General features: G+C 38.4%; 1 protein-coding gene across 2 annotated transcripts in view; it reads right to left on the bottom strand.

The window, feature by feature from the left end:
* The window catches only part of sfmbt2 (Scm like with four mbt domains 2), a 70007-nt gene that overhangs the window by 4944 nt on the left and 41970 nt on the right, over positions 1–23093 (bottom strand). For both annotated transcript variants that reach the window (XM_017696922.2, XM_017696923.2), the window contains 14 exons: positions 20605–20702; positions 18776–18877; positions 17828–17975; positions 17585–17667; positions 14627–14753; positions 13582–13695; positions 9224–9266; positions 8477–8541; positions 8111–8250; positions 7818–7927; positions 6039–6214; positions 4924–5093; positions 1699–1944; positions 518–649 (listed from right to left, as the gene is read on the bottom strand). In XM_017696922.2, coding sequence (XP_017552411.1) covers positions 518–649; positions 1699–1944; positions 4924–5093; positions 6039–6214; positions 7818–7927; positions 8111–8250; positions 8477–8541; positions 9224–9266; positions 13582–13695; positions 14627–14753; positions 17585–17667; positions 17828–17975; positions 18776–18877; positions 20605–20702 — 1754 coding nt within the window. The remainder of the gene's footprint in view (positions 1–517; positions 650–1698; positions 1945–4923; positions 5094–6038; positions 6215–7817; positions 7928–8110; positions 8251–8476; positions 8542–9223; positions 9267–13581; positions 13696–14626; positions 14754–17584; positions 17668–17827; positions 17976–18775; positions 18878–20604; positions 20703–23093) is intronic.

The following is a 23093-nucleotide window of genomic DNA, read 5'->3' as shown; positions in this document are numbered from 1 at the left end:
CAGAATGGTTTGCACCTTTGTGCTCGAGGTTCTGCTCCTACCTAAGAACAAATCTGAAATAAGAAAACACTGGTGAATGCCAGAAGCTACGTGAAAACTGCGTAAGTGGTTTTAAGAAGAAATTCCATCTTAAGAAAGGTTAATAAATGAGGCCCATATTTTTTTCAGCTTATTATGGCTACTGTGCATATCCCCACAATGAGGGGCAGCTTTGTGGATTAACCAGCAAGCCAACATGCTTATTCTGTTGAGGGGCCGGACTTGAGTGTTATGAGCTTTTCCATTTATTCTCCAACAACTGACCAGTCTCCTTCTTTATAATGCCTCTGGATATAAACTCCCATTACTGATTAGCTACTTTAATCTTGTAACTCTAGTGTAATTGTATAGAAGCAGACTTCAGACACCAAACACATCTTGGCTGTTCGAATGCATTTGGGTAAGAGATGAAAACTACAAATTAGATTTTTCTCCGCACTATTCTTTTAAATTGATCTGATCCTGAGCGGGCGTTTACCTGCTCCTGGAATATCTTGGCGAGTGAGGCACAGTCGGTAGACATGATGAAATCGACCACGTCAGAAACACTCCACTCCAGAGGATTCCTCTCTAGAACCAGGCGAGCTTCTTCCTCTTCTGTATGGTCCGGCTACACATACACATAAACCAGTTATGTGAAATTCCTTTGATTTTTATTTAAATGTTTGTGTGACAGGGTGTCAAAATGCAGTGTTGTAGGGGAGGGAACTGCTACAGGCTCAACAATATGATATCACAGTACTTGAGTCTTGATGTGATTCTATTGGGGTATTTCTGATGTGCTAAGTACTGCAATATTGTATACTGTGATTTATGACTTGTGACTGCAAATTATCTCTCACTATGCTTTGTTCATTTTATTGCAGCAAAACTGAAGTGTGAATCAGACAAATCCACATTTATGTAATAATAGGATCAAACTAAGTAAAAATAATAAAACTAACTAAACTAACTAAAAGGTAAATAATAAAATATCAATATTTGTTTTCTGCAATTTTGCAATATAATACTGCACCTATTTTTTCTCCTTATCTTATGGATAATAATTAGTAATAATATAACAGTAATGTGACAATGTAAGTTTCTTATCTATTCTCTTTTGTTATCTGGTTAACAAATTGATGCTCCTAAGACATGCCATTCCACCAACTAGCATCTAACATTAACCTAAATGTGTAAATTCCGCTAATAATTTAAGATTTTAGAATAATAAATGATAAAATTAATATCAAGTTGCAGGCCGTACATGATTCGTTTACCATGATTGAGACGCATTATGAATAAAGAGAATATAAATAGACTTGAGGTTTGTCTGTGCAGTGTTGATGGCAGCAAACAGGTGATATATATATAGTTTAGAAATTGGAATTTATTTCTGTCGCTGCAGTGCCTACAATGAAGGATCATGATGCAACAAGCCAAAGGTGATGATTTAATTGCAGCACGCTTGGAATGTTAGAACTGATTGACATCAATTACAATAATATTCAGTAGAAAATGTACTCATCAAATTACTAGACTGTTTTCAAATGCAATTTAAAACAACACTTCAAACTGAACTGGACTGTGGTGAAACTTGAGACCTCATGATGCACTGAATCATTTCATAAAGAATCGCATTGCTGAACTGAATCACTGAGAGGTCAGTGTGGATCTCACCTTTGTGCATGCGTGTCCTGAAGGCTGGTTGTGTGTATAGGAGTGTGAGCGCGTGGTTCTCCGCAGAGGTGATTGGTCAGTGGTCCCGGGGTGTGTAACCCTACGCTGGGTGATGGACCGGCGTGGCCGGCCTCTCCTCGACACGTCCATGTAGGAGCGGGGAGGGGCCTCCTCATGTGGCTCTGAGCTGGAGCCTTCCTCACTGACCGAATCATCATCATCATCCTCATAGAAATAATCACTGTCCTGTGAAAAGGACAATAGTGAAGGTTTCAGTGTGAGTGTGTATGAGTGTGTGTATGAAAGAATGAGGGCGAGAGAGCATGTCTGCACATACACTCCTTGTCAAAAGTTTATAGCCCTTCAGGGGAGAGTTTCTGTAGTCTCGACAGCAGACACATGCAATGTGATTTTCAACTGACATTTGTAGGAGGTTTCCAATCTGATTCAAATTATATTTCTATTATTTAGTGCACAGCCTTTCTAATGCTAGAATGTGCAACAGTAAAATCATTCTTCTCAGAAACTATGAAAATGAATGTGCATATCTAATCAAATGTGTCTACGGTCTGACCATACAAATCAGATTTCTTCATTTGTAACTTGAAACAGGAGCGTAGATATGTCATCACCATGCCAGCATTTACACTAACAATGCAATGAGGCATGGAACGATGCTGTCTGGATAGGGAAAGAGGGGGGTGCTAAGGAGCCAAGATTTCAGGGTTGCAACTGCTAAAAATAACTTCAAAAACAAATAAATAATGCTGCATTTTCATTACAGCAAGCCAAATCACTTCCCTCACCAACTGTTGGCCACTTTGGGGGCACATCATTAAAACACAAGAAATATTAGAAGACTAATACTGTTTTTAAGCTTAAAAAAATAATCTAAAGTGATAATGTCCCACATTTTAAACACAAGTTTTTTTAATCATTATATCTCCCGCTCAATGTCTGTTTGAGTGTTGAATTTTCAGCATGTAGCACGACTATATACTGGTGTATAACATTTGCATTATGTCACAGTGTACATCTTGTACATCCCACTTAAAATTTCGGCACCTCCAGCTTTTTTGCTTTTTGCATCCTACTTTCTGTCCAATGCTAGTATAACAAAACACCGTATTTAGCCTGTTAGACTGATATGATCAAAATTCAAAGATTACACCTAGTATGCCTGCAGAATATCAGGTTGCCTAACAAGTGATCACAGCAGACTAATGTTTAAACGTGTCCAATCATCAGACAAGATAATATCATCAGCCTATTTCACATAATGAGGCTTCTGATGGAAGCTTGAGCTTGAGCAAGCTACAAGGAGAGGGAAATGTACCAATAAAATCACTGCTGTTATCTTTATTTTAAAAATTGAAAATAACTTATTAACCAGTTAACCAGGTTGAATGTGAAGTTTTCATTCGGAAGTGCTTGGATGTTATCTTCTGTTCCTCTTTTCAGTGTTTCTAATATTTATTGCAACCTTAATCATGAAGAAAATGAAGAGTTTGGTTTTCCAAAAGCAGAATTAGAGTGCAGAGCGGTGCAGTGTAGAGGCAGATGTATCAAAAATGTTTTTGTGAAGAGCAGCAGAGTTTGTGCTTAGTGGCAGATGAGCAGCTTTAGCATATTATAAAGCCTGGTAATTAAACAAACTCGCACTACTCAAAGTCTTTCCTGAAGAGTTGACTTCTGACATTAACTCATCAACTCTGACTCCCGGATGAGTGCAAGAATTTACTATTTTTACTCCTTTGACTATTCAGGTCTACTTCCTTGGTAAGTTTTGTTTAATGTTTTCTTTCCCAAACTATTGTTAAAAGCACATATTGAAACTCTTTTGGCCCAAAGGTGTCTTAAAAACCTTGAAAGGCTTGAGTGCTGATGAGTGTATGCATCAATACAAGGGGATAAAACGTGTGGCCTGTCAACAGGTTTCAAAATGTGGCTAAGGTGGAAAGTCTGAATATGAGGTGACCTGATTAATGATGCGTGGCATTTTTACACTATATTTTGTGTGGTTTAGGCAGGAGACTTTAACTTCATGTCTGCATCAATATAAGTGATTTTTACACTTAAGGCCGCCCCACACCATATGCGCTGCCCCACACAGCATCCACAGATTTGAAATCATTGTGATGAAGGTGATGGCGACAGTGGCATTTTGGTGGCTGTTGAAATTATCTTCACGCTATAGTGTGCCACTTATCATTTTACCATCACTACTTTAAATTAAACCCAGAAGGAGACCACAAAAACATATAGTGGATCACATGTGGCTTAAAGTTTACAGAGAGAAATGGTGTAAAGTCTTCAGCCAGCATTACATCCTAATCTTTTTCACCTCATATCTTTCAACCTGAAAACAGTGTATTTGTGAAAAGTTATTTATCTGATACCAGACATGACACATTCATAAATATCATTAAATGTTTTATTCCTCTATATTTATAGAAGAAAGAGTGTAAAAATAAACATGAACTTGGCATTTGTCTGTGCCATCATTGTAATGCATTCTATGTGGTAAAGCTGCCCTTTGTATTGCATCTGTTGCGCAATGCTCTGTAGTGGTCTGGTGTGCAGTCGCCTTCAGAAGCTGTCAACAAGACAGCAAATAGATCTGATAGCCTATCTCTTTCTCAGTTACTTAACCCAAATATATATTGCTTAGCATTGATTTAGTCACCAGTAGGCAGCTTTGGCAGGTCCAGTAAATACTAAAACCAAATTACAATTTAGTTTGCTGGACAAACTGGTATAATTCTATTGCTTTTTTTTAGCAAAAATACATGATGCCTAGCATGAACAATATTCAGCAGCCTAAAGTGAAAACTCTTTGCTAACAAGAACATATTTGTTGGCTTATGGCATGGCTGCCAACAGCATTTATTTTCTACATGTCTGTTGCTTACTGAAAGGCTAAAATATCTAAAGTTTATGTTGATAAAAATTTGTGCTGTGTGAGTTCTAAGTGAAATCTAACTCTGGTCACCTCATGTGAGGGTATTAATTTTGTCAAGAAAGTCATGTTTTATTTAAGGAAATAACACAGGATCCCCTAAGTTCAATTTTGTCTCTCCTAAGGGGGGGTCCCTTTACTCTTATGGGAAGTCTGAAACCCCCTCAGCCTCACCTCAGCCCTGGCTGTCACTATATTTACACATGTAATATTTCTTTTCTTGAAATAAATCAGTGTGTATGTGTGTGTGTGTGTGTGTGTCTAACCTGAGGTGACTCTGTGTTGTTGTATCCTACAACAGAAGAGCGCCGTTTTTTCTGAACAAAGATGGTTTTGCGCTTCTTTCTGCGGCGTGAAGATTTGGCCGTGTCTCCATCCTGCGTGCTCTCTGCCAGGCTGGGGCGCCCCACTTTCCGTCTCTTTCCATAGTAATATGCTACAGCATGCACACACACACACACACACACACACACACACAAACACACACACACACACACTGTACTCACTCACTATGTATACTTCACCAACACACTGCTAGAAAATGATCAGGTCAGTGTGTATATATATATGTGTGTGTGTTTGTGTGGGGGTGTGTTTGTGGGTGTGTGTGTGTGGGTGTTTATGAGGAAAATGATGGCTCACATATAAAACCATATCATTTTCATTCCAAACGTAAAATTCAAATAAGCACAACCGTCTTATCAAGAGAGCAGAGTGCAAGCGTGCAACCTACAAAAATGTTGAAAGTCTCCTTTTACTCTCTCTCCCCTTTCCTCTCTCTCTCACTCTCTTTCTCCCCCTCTCTCAGAGGAACTGACAATTATCTAGCTTGCACTGTGTATGTAACTCTGTTTCTCTCTATATATCTTTCACTCTCTCTTTCCTCCCTCCTCTTAGAGGAACCATTACTATTATCTCTTCCTCTTCTCTCTGTCATTCTCACTGCTTCACTCTATCTCTTTCTCTGTTTCTGTTTTGTGCCTATTTCTCTCTACCAGTTTGCTTTTTTCTAGCAACACAGAGATAAAAAGAAAAAAATATAGAAATATAATTTCTTTTTATCTCTGTGTTGCTTTCTCCTTGTCTCTCCCCCTCTCTCAGTCTCTCTCCCTTTCTTCCTCAATGACTTTCTCTCTCCTTCTTTCTCTCAGTTTTACTACTATTATTTCTCCCTCTGTTTATCTCTCCCACTCCCTCATTCGCTCTCTCTCTCTCTCTCTCTCTCTCTCTCTCTCTCTAACTTTTCTCTCTCTCCCTCCCTCTGTAACTCACTGTATTTGACTCTTATTTCTCCCTCTTTTTCTCTCTCTCCCTCCCTCTCTGCTATTGTCTGCCTCCCTCTCTTGAGCCCTAACACCCTCCCCCCCTCTCAGTCACTCACTGTATTTGGTCTTGGTGTATATGGAGCAGTTCTCGGGGCAGTTGTCTGAGACAAGCGTTGGGCCGAACAAATTTGGACAACACTGCAGCCTCACACACACAGTCCGGCAGAAATCTGAGACTTGCTCTGCCAAGCGCACGATCCGGACACTCGAACGATAGCTCTTCCCTTTATACCTGAAAACGCACACAGATACAAATCCATTTTCCACCCAGCCTGCCATTTAAATATATACTTACTGGGAAATTTGTGCACTTTCTTGCTCAAATATGCGCATACATGAATATGCAAATCAGCTGTCTAGGAACCTCATTATGCAAATGAGAAAAAAACATAGTTCATTAGGACCACCGGGTTTATACTCTCAAATTGATCATTCATGAAACACACACACTTAGAAAAACACAAACTAAGATGCAGACATTAATGGATATTGTCTACATGGGAAAGTATTTGAGAAAGAATAATCTGTGTGTGTGTGTGTGTGTGTGTGAGAGAGACATTGTGTCCTGTGTCCTATATTGTGACTGTACAGGTACACTAGAGAAAGACAGGGCTAACAGAAATTACAGTAGTTGGCTACTATGGGAAATATTATTTGTACATATAGACACATTCATATATATAATACATATAGGATTATTTTTCGGTGTGCCACCAAAACATCTCCAACCCACTGAGGCAAGGGACCTTAGAACCTGGCACCAAGACAGATTGTATTTTTTGTCCTAGTGCTTCCCACAGATCTGGGGAGTTTGGAGCCCAGAGAAACACCTTGACCTTGTTGTCAACTTTTCCATATGATTTTTGAACAGTAGCCCATATTTATCAAACTTCTCAAAGTAAGAATACTGTTTTAGGGTCAGCATACAGTTTTTTTTATAACAGTGAATAAAATGAATAAACTGAAAAGGCCTGATCTTAGATAGACTTACTTGCTTTGAAATACTTGCTAAATTTGGGCCAATGTGTTAAGTGTGGCAGGCTGCGTAGCATGCTAAAAAAGGGTACAGTCATTGGAGAATACAATGGCCATGAAGCCTTGAAGTTTCAAAGGAGCTCTGACCGAGTCATCTGGCCATAACAATTTTCTCCTTTGTCGTAGTTGCTAAGGTCTTCATGCCTCCCCATCTCACGAGAATTGGCTGTTCATTTTTCAGCTTCTATGTCCCAAATCTTAACATGTGCCACTGAGACATTAACTTAAAATGTCTTAACTAAAAATGGGGGCAGTCATGGGCTGGAATGTTGAGATGTTAGGGAACCAGCCTTGTGACCAGAAGGTCGCCGGTTCAATCCCCAGAACCGACAGCACATGACTGAGGTGTCGTTGAGCAAGACACTTAACCCCCAACTGCTCCCTGGGCGCTGCAGATTGGGCTGCCCACTGCTCTGGGCAAGTGTGCTCACTGCCCCCTAGTGTGTGGTGTATGGGTTAAATGCGGAGGTGAAATTTCCCCATTGTGGGACTAATAAGGGTTAATTAATCTTAATCTTAAAAAGATAGTACGACTCTAAACTTTTGATGCTAATGGACTAAGAAGCTAAATTAATAATTTATGATTTTAAGAAAACCTGGACACTGAGCTCTCAAATGTTTTATACAGTTTACATATATGTAAAAAGGACACTTTTAACAGTATATATACTAAAAGGTTTCTCCTGTAAAGTTACTATTTTTAAGAAATTAGGTTTTGATCTGACAGTAATAATATGCATGACCCCATATTCAAACACAAATCTTATGACATAAAAACAAATTTGTGTGTGTGTCCTTACTTGGCTTTCAGCGTCTCCTCCAGACAGTTCCACTTCGGGTCTTCCACGAGCTGCAGCTCTCTGAGAACACGAGCAGGCTTGTATGCCGAGTTTATTAACATCGTCAGAACCTGCGGGTACACACACACACACACACACACACACACGTACATAAAAAGCTTTTTCAATATTGAGTCAAATGAACGTACCACAGTTTGTATGTACTCAACACACGTACACACACACACACACACACACACGTAAACACACACACACACACACACACACTTTTTGCACTGTGGGTTCTGCTCTACCTCTTTGAGGACAAGTGTGCACTTGCCAGGCCCTACAGTCTGAGGCAGTTCAGCAATTCTGCCCTTATTGAGATACGGGCCAGAAAAACAGCGGTGATTTATAAAGATCTGAGAACAGCAGTACTTTCCGTTCACAGAACCTACAAGATGATACAAACACACAAACACAAGGGATTTGGATTACTTTTTGATTTGAATAAAGTGAATAATTTACTTGACTCAAATGTATTCTTCATTTCAACACATAAAATACATTACATCAACAAGTTTTATGGAAATGTAAGTAAACTTGTAATGTTGTATTATGAATCAATGTACATCGTTTACAGACAAATAATCATAAATATATAACTTGCTACAAACAACCTGTGTCCATTGTGACAGACTGGCAAAGGTCGAGAGGGATGTTTTCCATAGGTGAAGGGATTGACCTGCAAATCAATCAGTACACTGATCAAAATAGAAAATTGATAGAAAAAAAATTGATAGACAGCGCATTCTGAAGAACGCTTTCATAAAGCAACAAACCCTTTAGTGATGCAAAGAGTTGTCTGCATGTTCATGGTTCTATATAGAACCATTTTCTTTACTAAATAACCCTTGAAAATCCCTTGAAGGACCATACCCTTTGAGTAGTGATTTGAAAACTCCAGTTTCCCTTTCCATTGTGTGAACACTTCATGATGAATGGACAAACAGAAAAGATCCAAAATGAATGGTATTCTGTTCATGTACAGTATGTTAAAGTTTTTTCCTTTCACTATAAAGATTTCAGAGCCATGTGGTTTTGTTATGACAGTGGTGCTATGTGTGTGTGTGTGTAAAATAAAGTAGAATGGCTGTGAAACTGCTCTGACCACTTTTGATTTAGGACCATACAGTGGTGTTGAAGTGCCTTCAGGATGATACACCACAGTGAGGAAATGAAACAGAGCAATGTTGAGTCTAGCAGAAGAGTTACACAAGGTCAGGCGTTCAGAGCATTAAACGGGTGATGTAATTTTGCCATTAATACCAAGGTACTTTATGAGCGTGTATAGAGAACAGAGACAATGATGGGTCGATTGTTTAGATAAAAGTATAAGACTCATGCAAACTTTCCACTAAACTTACTGTTTCTCTGGTTGCACCACAGCAATCTTCTTCTGAGACTGACCTGAAAAACAGCACAACATTTATCATACGCTGTTCATGCTATCAAAAATCAGGAATCACCGTTCCTGATAAAACAGAAATGTATAAACTGATTTTAATGTGCTAGTCCTGTGCAGCATCCCATTGTAAATAAATTAGAATGAAGGTAATTTAAAAAGATATGTTAAGAATGAATGACTGAGAAAGCTGAATAACATTGAAAATGATGTTATAATCGAATACTCAGAATGCCCTGCATTTTAAAAGTGATGATCAAATCACAAGGCAGCTAACTTGACAAAATAATATGTGTATAATATTAATATATTGTATAATATTAATAATAATATAATAATAAAATGGATAATTTAGAATTACATAACTTTAAATAACTAAATCATTAAATATGATCATTAAATTACACAGAATAGATGGGAGGGAGGGAGAGGGAGAGGGAGAGAGGGAGAGAGAGAGAGAGAGAGAGCTAGAGAGAGGGAGGGAGAGAGAGTCAAGAGTGAGAAGTAAGAAAGAATGTTTAGTACAACCCCAATTCCAATGAAGTTGGGACGTTGTGTAAAACATAAATAAAAACAGAATATGATGATTTGCAAATCCTTTTCAACCTACATTCAATTGAATACACTACAAAGACAAGATATTTAATGTTCAAACGGATAAACTTTATTGTTTTTTGCAAATATTCACTCATTTTGAATTTGATGCCTGCAACACGTTCCAAAGAAGTTGGGACAGGGGCATGTTTACCACTGTGTTACATCACCTTTCCTTTTAACAACACTCAGTAAGCGTTTGGGAACTGAGGACACTAATTGTTGAAGCTTTGTAGGTGGAATTCTTTCCCATTCTTGCTTGATGTACAACTTCAGTTGTTCAACAGTCCGGGGTCTCCGTTGTCGTATTTTGCGCTTCATAATGTGCCACACATTTTCAATGGGAGACAGGTCTGGAATGCAGGGAGGCCAGTCTAGTACCCACACTCTTTTACTATGAAGCCACGCTGTTGTAACAAGTGCAGAATGTGGCTTGGCCACACGTTGCTTGGATGGCAGCATATGTTGCTCCAAAACCTGTATGTACCTTTCAGCATTAATGGTGCCTTCACAGATGTGCAGGTTACCCATGCCATGGGCACTAACACACCCCCACACCATCAGAGATGCTGGCTTTTGAACTTTAACTGCTGATAACAATCCAGACAGTCCTTTTCCTCTTTTGCCCAGAGGACACAACGTCCATGATTTCCAAAAAAAAATGTGAAATGTGGACTCGTCAGTCCACGGGCATTCAATGTTGGTTTTCTGCCTTCCTGCTTACTTGCAGAGATTTCTCCAGATTCTCTGAATCTTTTGATGATATTATGGACTGTAGATGATGAAATCCCTTGCAATTGCGCACTGAGAAACGTTGTTCTTAAACTGTTGGACTATTTGCTCACATAGCCTTTCAGGGACGCTCCCTTTATACCCAATCATGACACTCACCTGTTTCCAATAAACCTGTTCACCTGTAGAATGTTCAAAACATTCCTCAACTGTCCCAGTCTTTTGTTGCCCCTGTCTCAACTTCTTTGGAACGTGTTGCAGGCATCAAATTCAAAATGAGTGAATATTTGCAAAAAACAATAAAGTTTATCTGTCTCAACATTAAATATCTTGTCTTTGTAGTGTATTCAATTGAATATAGGTTGAAAAGGATTTGCAAATCATTATATTCTGTTTTTATTTATGTTTTACACAACATCCCAACTTCATTGGAATTGGGGTTGTATTTTAATCTTTAGAATTTATTTTTAAATAAGCAAAAACTACAGAAAACATCTAATCAAGTTAGTAAATCAAGCTGATGTTAACATAATATACAAAAAACAAAGAAATAAATAAATGGAGACCAGCTAGCAAACATACAGGAAGCAGGAGCGGAGTGAAGACTAGAGACAGAGCTCACAGACATTAGGGGTGAGAAACCATTTTTACAGAAAACAAGAAGAGACTTATAAAGGTATAAAATAAATAAGAGGAAAAGAAACAGAGCATGTGAGAGGACATAGCTAAAAATGCTAGTTTTACTGAAGCTGCTAATCTGATGAATACTGCAAGCCTCCTCTGATTGGCCGGCTGAGTTGCTGCCCTTTTTCAAAAATTGCGACACTGCAGCAGCTCTCCTGTCCTGCGCTTTTGCATTCCCCACAAAGAACCACTCTGAGGGCAGCAGAGAGCAGCATAAACAGAAACATCCAGAGAAAATCCTGAGAGTCTGTTTAAAGACTGCAGTATAATCAAAGGTAAAAGCACCACCACCAACCTGCTTTACAGCACAGCATTCAGCTATATGTAAATACTTTACATGCACCACAAAACAAAGGATCTGCAAAGGCTGTTAAATATACATTTTTGAGGATGCTGAAAAAGACTGAAAATATCAAGTGCCGCGGCTCCCTTGAGACCATGCCTCTACTCCACTGTCGCTGAGATCAGGAACAGCCTGATGGAAGTGAAGCTGGTGGAAATAAGGGGCAGATCCACACCCACATCACCACCAGCACAGGCATGAGCTTCCTCAGGGACCAGCCTGCCACACTCCACCAACAGCTCACCACCATCTCCAATCTAGACCAATCCAGCACTCCCATCCTACCAGATCAGCTCATAATTCACCACCACCTACATCAGCTCAGTACAATCCTCATGATGAGACATTAAAATACTCAAGTTCAAAATTTCAAGTTGCCACTATAAAGCTGTTTAATTTAGTTATGAGTGAAGATCACATCATAAAATCTGGACTCATGGACTAATAACACCAATCATTAAAAATGGATCTGAACAATTACTGATTCATCTGTGTGAACAGTAATCTGAGGAAGATCCTGTGAAGTATTTTAAACTCTAGATTTGAAGATGAAGTACAGTTTTTACCAAATTAATGTGCCACGGGTCATATTTAAAACTTACACACCCTAATTGAACATTTTTGCATGCTTTATTGAATTCAAAAAGGCTTTTCCTTCTATTAGACACCAAGGATTATTCAAAAAACTGACTGAAAGTGCCATACCTGAAAGTGTTATAAATGCATACGACCTAATTAAACCAATGTATATAAATAAATGAGGGATAAATATTGGCAACAAACAAGCAAACAAATTTGGTCTCGTAGGAGTGCAGAGTGAGACAGGCCTGCTGTTAAAGCCAACACTATATTAATATTCATATTAATGAATTAAAATAAAAAACAGTAGTAGAGTCTACAGCTCAGAGATAAAATTCCTGCACTATAACGATGACCTGCTTCTGCTGTCCCCCACAGAGCAGGGTCTACAGCAGAACCCATACCTGGAGCCAGATCTGGGCCCTGGCAGTAAACCGAAACAAAACTAAGGTTATGATTTCGCAAAGAACCCAGATCTCAAGCACAAATGAAATGATTCACTCATCAGAGTATAACTATTTAGGCATCAAGATCAGTTCCTCTGGGAATTTTCAGCAGACAGTGAGTGAGCTCGTGGGGCTTTCTGTGCCATAAAATGACAATTTTTAAAACGACAATCAGAATTTGGCTAAAATATCAGTAATTAAACCTGTTGCGCTTTACGGCAGTAAACAAATCAACAATTTAACAAGTAGGAAAAACATCCAACTGAGACTCTGCATGCAGAATTTTGCAAAAAAAAAAAAATTAAGTACACAGAACAAGCAACAACATTGAATTAGGCAAATACCCAACAATTAGAAAAATACAAAAAAAGGGCAATCAAATTTTGGGAGCACCTGACCCACACTCATATCATTATACAGAGTTGAGCAAAGACATCAGTCTCCTCATTCAGCTGGACCTCTTTACATACTCACACTACATACAGACTAACACTCAACACTCAGGACCTGAAAAACACAACTGATCTGATCAGAGCCAATCGAAATACAGAACATCTGACAAATGCAGCGACTTTTGGGAAACAAAATCACAAAGTAAAATGCGATGCTCAGGAGATCCTGGCTGCCTCAGGAAAAAGAACCTACCAGCAGTGTGAACTGAATAAAGCACAGACCCACACCTCCAGAAAGAATCCGCAAATAGTTCTTTACAAAAATCAACAACAAACACTCCACATTTAATAGCCTCTCTAATACAGAGAAAACACAGTATCTATAATATATATGTATATTGCTCATACGTTGGTGCAATACAAATGTAGCATTATTTGTCATGTCAATAAGCACTGTGAATTGAAACTATATTAAATTGGATTGAAAAGCAAGAAAAGGAGAGAGTGAGGAGTGAGAGAAAATAGAGAAAGATTCACAGGTAGAACTCACAGACGGCCTTCCGTATGGCTGTTAGCGGATAGCTGTTAGCTTCGCACCACCCCACTGGGAAAATGTCCATACTCTCCACATCAACTATGCAATCTGCTAGAGGCTTAGATAGTCCTGTAGAGAGAAACAGTGACAAAAACAGTGACAACAAAATAATAATTACCAAAAAAAATAAATAATTACAAACAAAACAAAATATATCTTATCATATTGACTTGCTATTTTAATAAAATGTTTAGATGTTAGACATAATCACTCAAGATTGCTAATGACTCAAGTCCATCGACTATTTAAAAGTCAAAGCTACATCTTGAAATAACTACTGTCTGACAAATAAATGCAGGATTCAAAATAGAACTATGACTTAAATCTGTTTCTGAATTACTGAAGTCATTAGACTGGTTAGAAAAAGCAATTACAAGATGTCTTTTCATAATGAAATGAATGAAATTGAGGTAGTGAAGTAGTAACTCATCAAAGACACATTTAATATGTAGTCATTAATCTTAAGAATTTAAGGAGAATTCCAGCGATTTTTCAAAATATATGCATATTCCAGTCACTGAGATGGAAATAAAGTCATTCAGACTGTTTCGATGTGAAAAGTTAATTGTAGAGAAAGTAGAGCAAGTCACTAATTGCAGTGGTGGTGACAGGAACCAGGGGTCACAATGTCTACAACATGATTAGAGCCATTATAATTATTGTTCAAAACCACCAGTTAAGCTACAGTTAAGTGTCTTATGAGTGACTACTTTGCCTTACAACACCCTACATGCATCGCTCCACCATTACAGATTAGTACACTCTAGCTCTCTGTTGTCTAGAATGGAGCATTTCACACCAAACCACTCTGAATGACATCTTAACAATCGGCTTATGGAGAAATGTAGAAAAATGGGTGGAATTCCTCTTTAGGTTACATAGCTATGATAGTGAGGAACTGAACTGTAGACTCACATAAAGACCCTTAGAGTTGCAGGGGTTATAAAAAGATCTGGGTAAATATGTCGCACAGATAGACGAACACAGAGCAGCTTCCTACCTTCAAATCTGAGCCAGAGGAGCTGACCTTTGACCTGAGTGATTCGTGCAACGCAGAATTCTGCCGGCTGAAGAGGATTCACCGCTTCCAGCCATGTGTCCTTACAGAAACCCCTACTGACAGATGCCTGCACACACAGACACAGAAAGGTTTTTATACCCTAACACAAAATGATGTCCCATCCATATGCCCCATATGTATTGTATAATGTATACTACACAAATTACTGCAATTATATTGAACTGGAAAAAGGCTCAAATTATTACTAATAATGAATTAAATCTCACACGCTTAAATATAATTCCTACAATTTAAGATGCTATAATTGAATTTTTTATCAAATAATGTACTATTATTTGTCATTTGTAATAGTAATTATTCCCTTAAAATTCATAGCTCTGTTGAGAATTTTTTTTCTTCTTTTGATGTATATATTTGGGCAGCCAATAGGATCTTCACTTGGCATGTGTCCTTAATATGTGTGACTATTTATATGTTGACTTCTTGCCATGGACACATTAAACAAAGACTGGTGTCTCTTATTTAGCATGCCACCCATTTTGCATGGTGTAGAACTGTTACCGCTGAGTTTTATGAATCTTAACCTAATCAACCTAACTCAGCACTTAACCTTATGAACGAAAAAGAAATGGTTTTGCTTCACAACAAAAATACACAAATAATAATACACATTCCCATGCACGCACACACACACACACACACACACACACACAAACATGCAAAGCACAAAGACACAAATATGGGTCAGCTGCTCAATCCCTCATGACTAATTACACAAAATAACTACTGGAAAATCAACATAAGCAAACAATGAGATTATGCGCAGGATCAAAAAAATGCATTCCAGCGATAAAAATATTAATTATTCAGGCAGAATCAAATGGAAACAGACAGGCACAATTAATCACTATTTAGAAGAATTACAGTAATTGGCATTAAGCATGAAACGAGCCTGCAGTTACTAACACATATAAACACCCACACAGGCGCGCACACGCACACATGCACACACACACACACACACACACACACACGCACACACACGCACGCACATTACATCCTGGGGGAAAATGGCAGTGATGAAGAAATGACCAGCCATGAAAACTGAGAATAAAATCTGCAGCGTGTAGAAGAACTGAAAGCCAAAAAAAAAAAAACCTTCCTTCACACTAACAACTAATTTCCTGTCAAATATTACATGTCATCAGGAAGTCCATTGTGACGTATGTCACACATTTCACCCATGTCCTGCCTTTGATGGTGAATCAGATAAAAACAGGACTATTCATATGGGAAATATGATCATTTATCATTTCACACAAATAATAGTACACATACATAATATATCTCTCAGAGACCACCCTTACAGTTTACTTTCAATTCAAAACAGCCCGTAAGTTAATCAGAGTCAGAAAGTAGAAAATAAATCACACAGAAGCTTCAACAACTAGCCATATAGCATTGCAGCTTCCATTCTTTTCTGAAGACTTGTTTCAGTTTTTCAAAGAAATCTGCAGGGATATTTTTCCACACCTCCAAAGTTCAGTCCTAAAAGTTGGTTGCATTTCCTGCTTCTCATGATCCAAGTAATCCAAACACATTCAGTGATGCTGAGGTCTGGACTTTCTTCCTTTTTGTATTATTTTTCTTCATGTTTTCTTTTATGTTTATGTTTAGGTGCAGTTTATGTGATGGGGACAGTTTTGTTGGTCCACCAGGAGGTCTCTCTGTATCTGTTAACAATTTTTTAACTCAAGTTCTGGAAATTCCTGTTTTATACTGATACACCTTATACCTGTTCCCCAGAATTTGTACTTAATGGCCATTTTGAATGGAAATTAAATTTGATTTTATTACCCTTCATAATTTTTCCTTATGTCACTGAAATCCTTATTCCAATATGCATGTTGCTATAAGGGACATATGAGACATATTATTATATTTACATATGTCTAATTACATGTGACCAACACTGCGTGTGTGTGTGTGTTTAGGTATAGTTTCAGTGGGTAAATACCTAATAGGGAAATTCCTCCACTTTGAAGAATATTGTCCAATTTATCTTAAATAAAGAAGTGAAACCCCCTAAAGCCTACATTAAAGAATGGCAAACTGCACACGCTTTCTCTTTCTTGCTCTCATACAAAACATCATACACACCCAATATACCATACACATTGATACTTTCTCTCTTTTATCATGTTCTTGCAGATTATTTCTCTCTCACACAGAAACTGCACATCTAGTTTTTCATCTGTTTGGACATTGTCAGTATCAGCGTCTACAGAAAGATAGAGCCACTCATTTAAACATCTGTGGAATGAGAAAACCTTTTTTTGTAAATAGCACAGATATTTCCAGGGTGTTGGGGCAGGACCAAATTAAGACAGGTTTGCTTTCCATGATGTGGAGAGGAGAATTCAGCTTTTAACAACTGATCACATTGAAACTTCAGAGAAATTGTCAGGCCAAGTTTTTTAAACAACAGGGGTGTGTGAAGATATCATTTAAATGGATTATGGTACAATTATGGTCCCTGACTAAAGGAACAGAGATGTACCCTTGAGGATACCACCCCAGTGACAAGAGGGGTACTGTTCCAGTGACAGTTCTATACCTTTATTTCTGAGAGTAAAGAAAAAGAAAAAATGAAATAGACAGACATCAATAATCATTGATAACAGTAATGTCAGTTACTCTGAAAATTATAAAAACTGTAGTTTTATTTAATAAAAAGCTTAATGCCTAAATGCTGTAATGACCGAATTATCACTGGCTACAAGAGTGGGTGCTAAAACTAAACTGATTTTCACAGAGGCGGAAAACATGGCAACATGGGAATAAATGAACATGACCCATGACCATGACCAGGCTATTATAATTGTATCACTATTTTGTAGCACGGTGTGAGTAAAAGCTGAGGGAAGCTGTGCTTACATTGAGGAAACAGGCCTCTGGAGCAGCTTCTGTACCAGAATACTTCAAATAATCAGCCCAGTCAAAATCCTGAGACTGAAAACCTGAGATAGAGAGAGAGAGATGATGTGGAGAGAGAAAAAATAAACAGATTAAGTGTCAGGTACACATCAGGTAGATTTAACCAAACACTCATACTCAAGTGGTGGATATGAAGTCACCAAATATTACAGCGAAACAGCAGCAAAGACCTTTCAGACTTACCTCTAGGTTTCTCCAGTCCAACTCCATTCTTTAGGCACCACTGGACTGGCAGAATGGCTGGTGAATCAGCATGACACACTACAGAGCGCGGTGTGGCCTCAGCCGTCATGTCATCCACTGTGACCTGGAAGTAGTACTCATTGTATACCTGCACAAGAGAAAATGATGAAATTGCAAGCGAAGCAGGTCAGCTTTCAATAACAGGTCAGTGGGTAAGAGCTGTGATGAGTGGACTGAGTACAACATCTAAAGGGAAAATTGGGGTCCTGTGAGAAACACCAACCCTGTGCTTTCACTAATTAATCACTTCATTAGAAACACCTACCTTGTATTTCCAATAACTGGCCGCTATACTTGAAACACCTACCTTGTACTTCCACTAACTGGCCACTATACTTGAAACATCTGCCTTGTACTTCCACTAACTGGTTACTTCATTAGAAACACCTAAACACCTGCCCTGAACTTCCATTAACTTGCCACTTTATTAGAAACACCTAAAAACCTGCGTTGTACTTACACTCACTGGTCACTTTATAGAAACACCTACCTTTTACATACATCCAGTGGCCACTTTATTAGAAACACCAACCTAATAAGTCCACTTTATGAGGACAATTACAGACTGTAGCCCAACTGTTGACACACAAACTGACAACACTGACCATTGACAAAGGACAGGAGGATGGCTAATATAAACTGGGTATCAACAGATGGGCTACATTCTCTAACTGTACACCAGCAAGGTGGAGCACCAAGGGAAGGGTTTCTGATAAAGTGTCCAGTGAGTGAGAGAGAGAGAAAGGGAGAGAGGGAGGAAGAGAGAGAGAGAGAGAGAGAGAGAAAGAGAGAGAAAGAGAGAGAGAGAGAGAGAGAGAGAGAGAGAGAGAGAGATTGAAAAAGGGAGAGAGGGAGGAAGAGAGAGAGAAAATGCAAGAGAGAGCTTACTTTAGTCACAGATGCAGGACAGATGTGGAAGGGTTCTCTAGGTGTCACCATTTCCAGCTTCATCCCAGTTCTGAAGGAGTGCTTACGCAAATCAGCATGATCCTGTTAAACACACACAGACACATTCTCAATGTACATTGGTGGGCAATATGATATTTTGATATGTGTTAAATGACACCAAAATTTTCTTTTCTGAGTATAACATGGGCGATATTAATACTTTTATATCATGCATGGATCACAAAAAGACAGATTTACATCGATTATAGAAAATATTATTATAAATAATGATACATAAAATTATCATGTTATTTTATTTTATCTTTGTTAATTTATTTTTACAATTGTTTGTGCTTTTTTAAAACGTTTTGTAAATGTTAAATTTAAGTGAAATTTCCTCGCTACTAAATATTCCACAGTCAACTGTCAGTGGAAGGGACTGGGAATGACAGCAACTCTGCCACGAGGTGGTAGGCAACGTGAAATGACAGAGCGGGGTCGGTGGACTTTGAGGCGCATAGAGTGCATAGAGGTCGGCAACTTTCTGCAGAGTCAATCACTACAGCCCTCCAAACTTCATGTGGTCTTCAGCTCAAGAACAGCATATAGAGAGCTTCATGGAATTGGTTTTCATAGCTGAGCAGCTGCATCCAAGCCTTACATCACCAAGTGGCAATGCACAGCATCGAATACAGTGGTGTAAAGCGCTGCCACTGGACTCTAGAGCAGTGGAGATGTGTTCTCTGGAGTGATGAATCACGCTTCTCTGTCTGGCAATCCGATGGATGAGTTTGGGTTTGGCAGTTGCCAGGACAACGGTACTTGTCTGACTGCATTGTGCCAAGTGTAAAGTTTGGTGGAGGGGGGATTATGGTCTGGGCTTGTTTGTCAGACGTTGGGCTTGGACCCTTAGTTCCAGTGAAAGGAAGTCTTAATGCTTCAGCAGACCAAGATATTATGGCCAATTTCATGCTCCCAACTTTGTGGGAACAGTTTGGGGACAGCCCCTTCCTGTTCCAACATGACTGAGCACCAGTGCACAAAGCAATGTCCATAAAGACATGCATGAGCCAGTTTGGTATGGAAGAACTTGACTGGCCTGCAAAGAGTCCTGACCTCAACCTGACAGAACCCCTTTGGGAGGAATTAGAATGGAGACCGCAAGCCAGGCCTTCTTGTCCAACATTAGTATCTGACGTTACAAATGCACTTCTGGAAGAATTGCCAAAATTCCCATAAACACACTCCTAACCCTTGTGGAAAGCTTTCCCAGAAGAGTTGAAGTTGTTATAGCTGCAAAGGGTGGGCCGACATCATATTAAACCCTATGGATGAAGAATGGGATGTCACTCAAGTTCATATGCATGAAAAGGCAGATGGGTGAATACTAGAATAATAGTGTATCTTGTGTTTTTACTCACTGGCCACTTTATTAGAAATGCCCACTGTGTATTTCCATGTATTGGCTGCTTTATAAAAAACACCTACATGTTCTTTTACTCACTGGCCAATTTATGTGAAAGATGGGGGCAATTACAATTTGCATAGTCATGCATATTCAGAAATATTCACATTCTTAATGCATATTGAGGTTTAGGGACTCTCCTATACCATTTTAGTAGCTTGATGGGCATAACAATAATGCATAAATATATTTAACAATTTATTATTCAACATAGATTTTTTTGTCGGTTTTAAATTCTGACATTGTTTCCATTATTCCTTTGCTGACAGAGGATACGATCATGTAACTTTAGCAAAACTAAGTATTGGAAAATATTGTGTTTTTTCTATTTTTACTATATCGTCCACCCTCAGCTCACAGTTACCTTAAAGACTTCCAGGGGCAAGGGTTTTTTCAAGGCTTCAGCAGTTGCTTTCTCTAAAGCCTCTGTCCACTCCTCAGAGCTTTTCATATCACGCAGCTCTGCAGAGGAAAAGAGAACAGTACCACATCAATGCATCTATTTATTCATCCATCAATCCATCCATCCATCTGGTTGACACCTCATTGATCCATCTGTCTCGTTGAGTACCAAAACACTGCTGATGTTTTCTGTATGCTCCTCCATAACTACACAAACAAACATATGCGCATAGGCTTTCAGAAACAATGCAGCATGGGCTCTATTCCAGATGTTTGACTGGATATTTTAGTCCCAGTTCCAGAGAAGTGATATAAATCTGCTGCTCAGAGAATGACTCAGAGTCGCACACAAAAACAGGGGCCTCTAGTGATCCACAAGCTACAGCAATACTGCAAACAAGTTTACCACATCATAAAATGCCAAAGGCTCTGCTGTATGTTTAACCCCTTAAAATCCTGGGGCATATTGTTCAGTAACTAAAGGGACTTCAACGCAAACAGGTTGAGCTATTCCTTGGTTATAGAAGTGTTTAATAAAACTTTGGGCCAGCTGATGGGCCATAGCCATTAAGGGGTTAAACAGGTCTTCGCCCTCTGCTTAGCTCAAAGACACTCCCTTACAAAGAAAGGAATTAATATGCTCTGCTGCAGCACTCAGTGTGACCAAACCTCAGCCTAACGCAACAGGCCTCTTAGTCAGAGTTTCCACAGAAAACACACATATTTCTCCATGGTCCACCAGTAGCATATTTAATCACATTTTATTTACTGTAACTAATTTATTTTATGATCACATTAAAGCTTTAACTATATAATATATGTGATTGAGAAGAAATAACCACATTCACATCTTTTTGATTCTGGGGCAGCTTTGGTATGGCAAAGTGACAAATTACATGATTTTCTAAGTGAAAATAAGTACAGATACTCTACAGAGAGAATGTTTATGCACAATTATGTTTTATTTATTTTATTTACTTTATTCTTTATTTTATTAAGAAAACATACAATATGTAAATAAAACATAACAATAAAACATAAAATATTTTCTATTTTATGTTCTATCTTTTCCAATATCTTAAACCCGCAGAAAAGCTAGCAGAAAAATTCTATTGTGTCCAAGTGTTTTCATTTCTTATTCAGAAAGAAAATCATCTAAATGTAATTTGACTGGGGGTCTCCCAACTTTTTGCACATCTGTTGTGTATAAAATTGAATCACATCAATCCATCTTTAATGTAATAGATTTATTCCACACTATAGAATAACCAATTTTGGTTCTCTAAAGAACCTTTCCACAGATGATTCTTCATCTGAAGAAACAACTCTTCTGGTGAATAAGATGGATGAGTTTGAAGAAGCTTTTTAAAGGAAGAGTTTGGCAAGAAATCATGAATTTCCCCTTACCCCAGATGTAGTTGATCAAATTTTGCCTCTTCAGATTAGCATTGGAGCTTTGAGGCTAATATTGCTAGCAAACACTAGACGTCAACCTTATCTGTAAATACATCCCCAAAATTTCCCTCACCCCACTTGAACTGCATCCAGATCTTCATTAAGGTCACGCTGATTTGTCGGGACACAGTGGGCCAGAATCATAAAACACGGCTATAACAGCACATCATCATGCACAATGTGCATCACAGTAAATAAGAGATTTTCAACTTCAACATTTGTAAGTTTATTTGGTAAATATGTATTTTTTACACGTGATTGTGTATTTATTTGCAAAATAAGATTAAAAAATAAGAACTATGTGAACTACTAAAATCACAGACACACACACACTTCTAAGCCGCTTATCATCCTGGGTTGCGGAGGGAGCTGGAGCCTATCCCAGCAGTCAACTACTAAAATCAATTCAAACATTATTAGAATCTCAACATCAAAATTCCTCCTCACTTATTTTCAAACCCACTTTCCATGAACAGAAGGAGGATTTGACAAACAGGAAATTTGACACAGGGATAACAGACTGTTTTAAATACAGTGCCAGTTAAATCTGTCATCTAAATCTTAAAACCCTGCTCAGGCAAGTCTATTTTCTCCTCTGCTCTCCTACAACAGCAGTTAGAAGGTTTACCATGATGTTCAGTCCAAACAGATTGTGTTTTTTAAATATGTTGGTTAATCAGCTAAGTGTGTAAGTGTGATTTGTTGCATGTGGGACCAAACATGTTTGGAAATATTGTAGAAAATATCATGTAATCCACATCTACTTCTTACCAGGAAAATCAGAATGGTTTGAGTGTTTTTTGCAGGGTTGTGTCGTGTTATGAATCACTACCACCCCATTTTAATGAGATAACAGTGCGGCCGGTTAGCATAATTCTTGTTTATGAACATGCAAACGTGTTACCGTCCTACTATTGGCTCTTTATCTCATGCTAAAAGCTGCGTTTTATGAATCTGGCCCAGAATGCTTTTCTGTAAGCTATAAAAATGAACAAA

Source organism: Pygocentrus nattereri, chromosome 1 (genome assembly GCF_015220715.1).
Source record: "Pygocentrus nattereri isolate fPygNat1 chromosome 1, fPygNat1.pri, whole genome shotgun sequence".
Classification (NCBI taxonomy): Eukaryota; Metazoa; Chordata; class Actinopteri; order Characiformes; family Serrasalmidae; genus Pygocentrus; species Pygocentrus nattereri.
The sequence above is the reverse complement of the archived record's forward strand: the minus strand, read 5'-3'. Positions and strand labels throughout refer to the sequence as shown.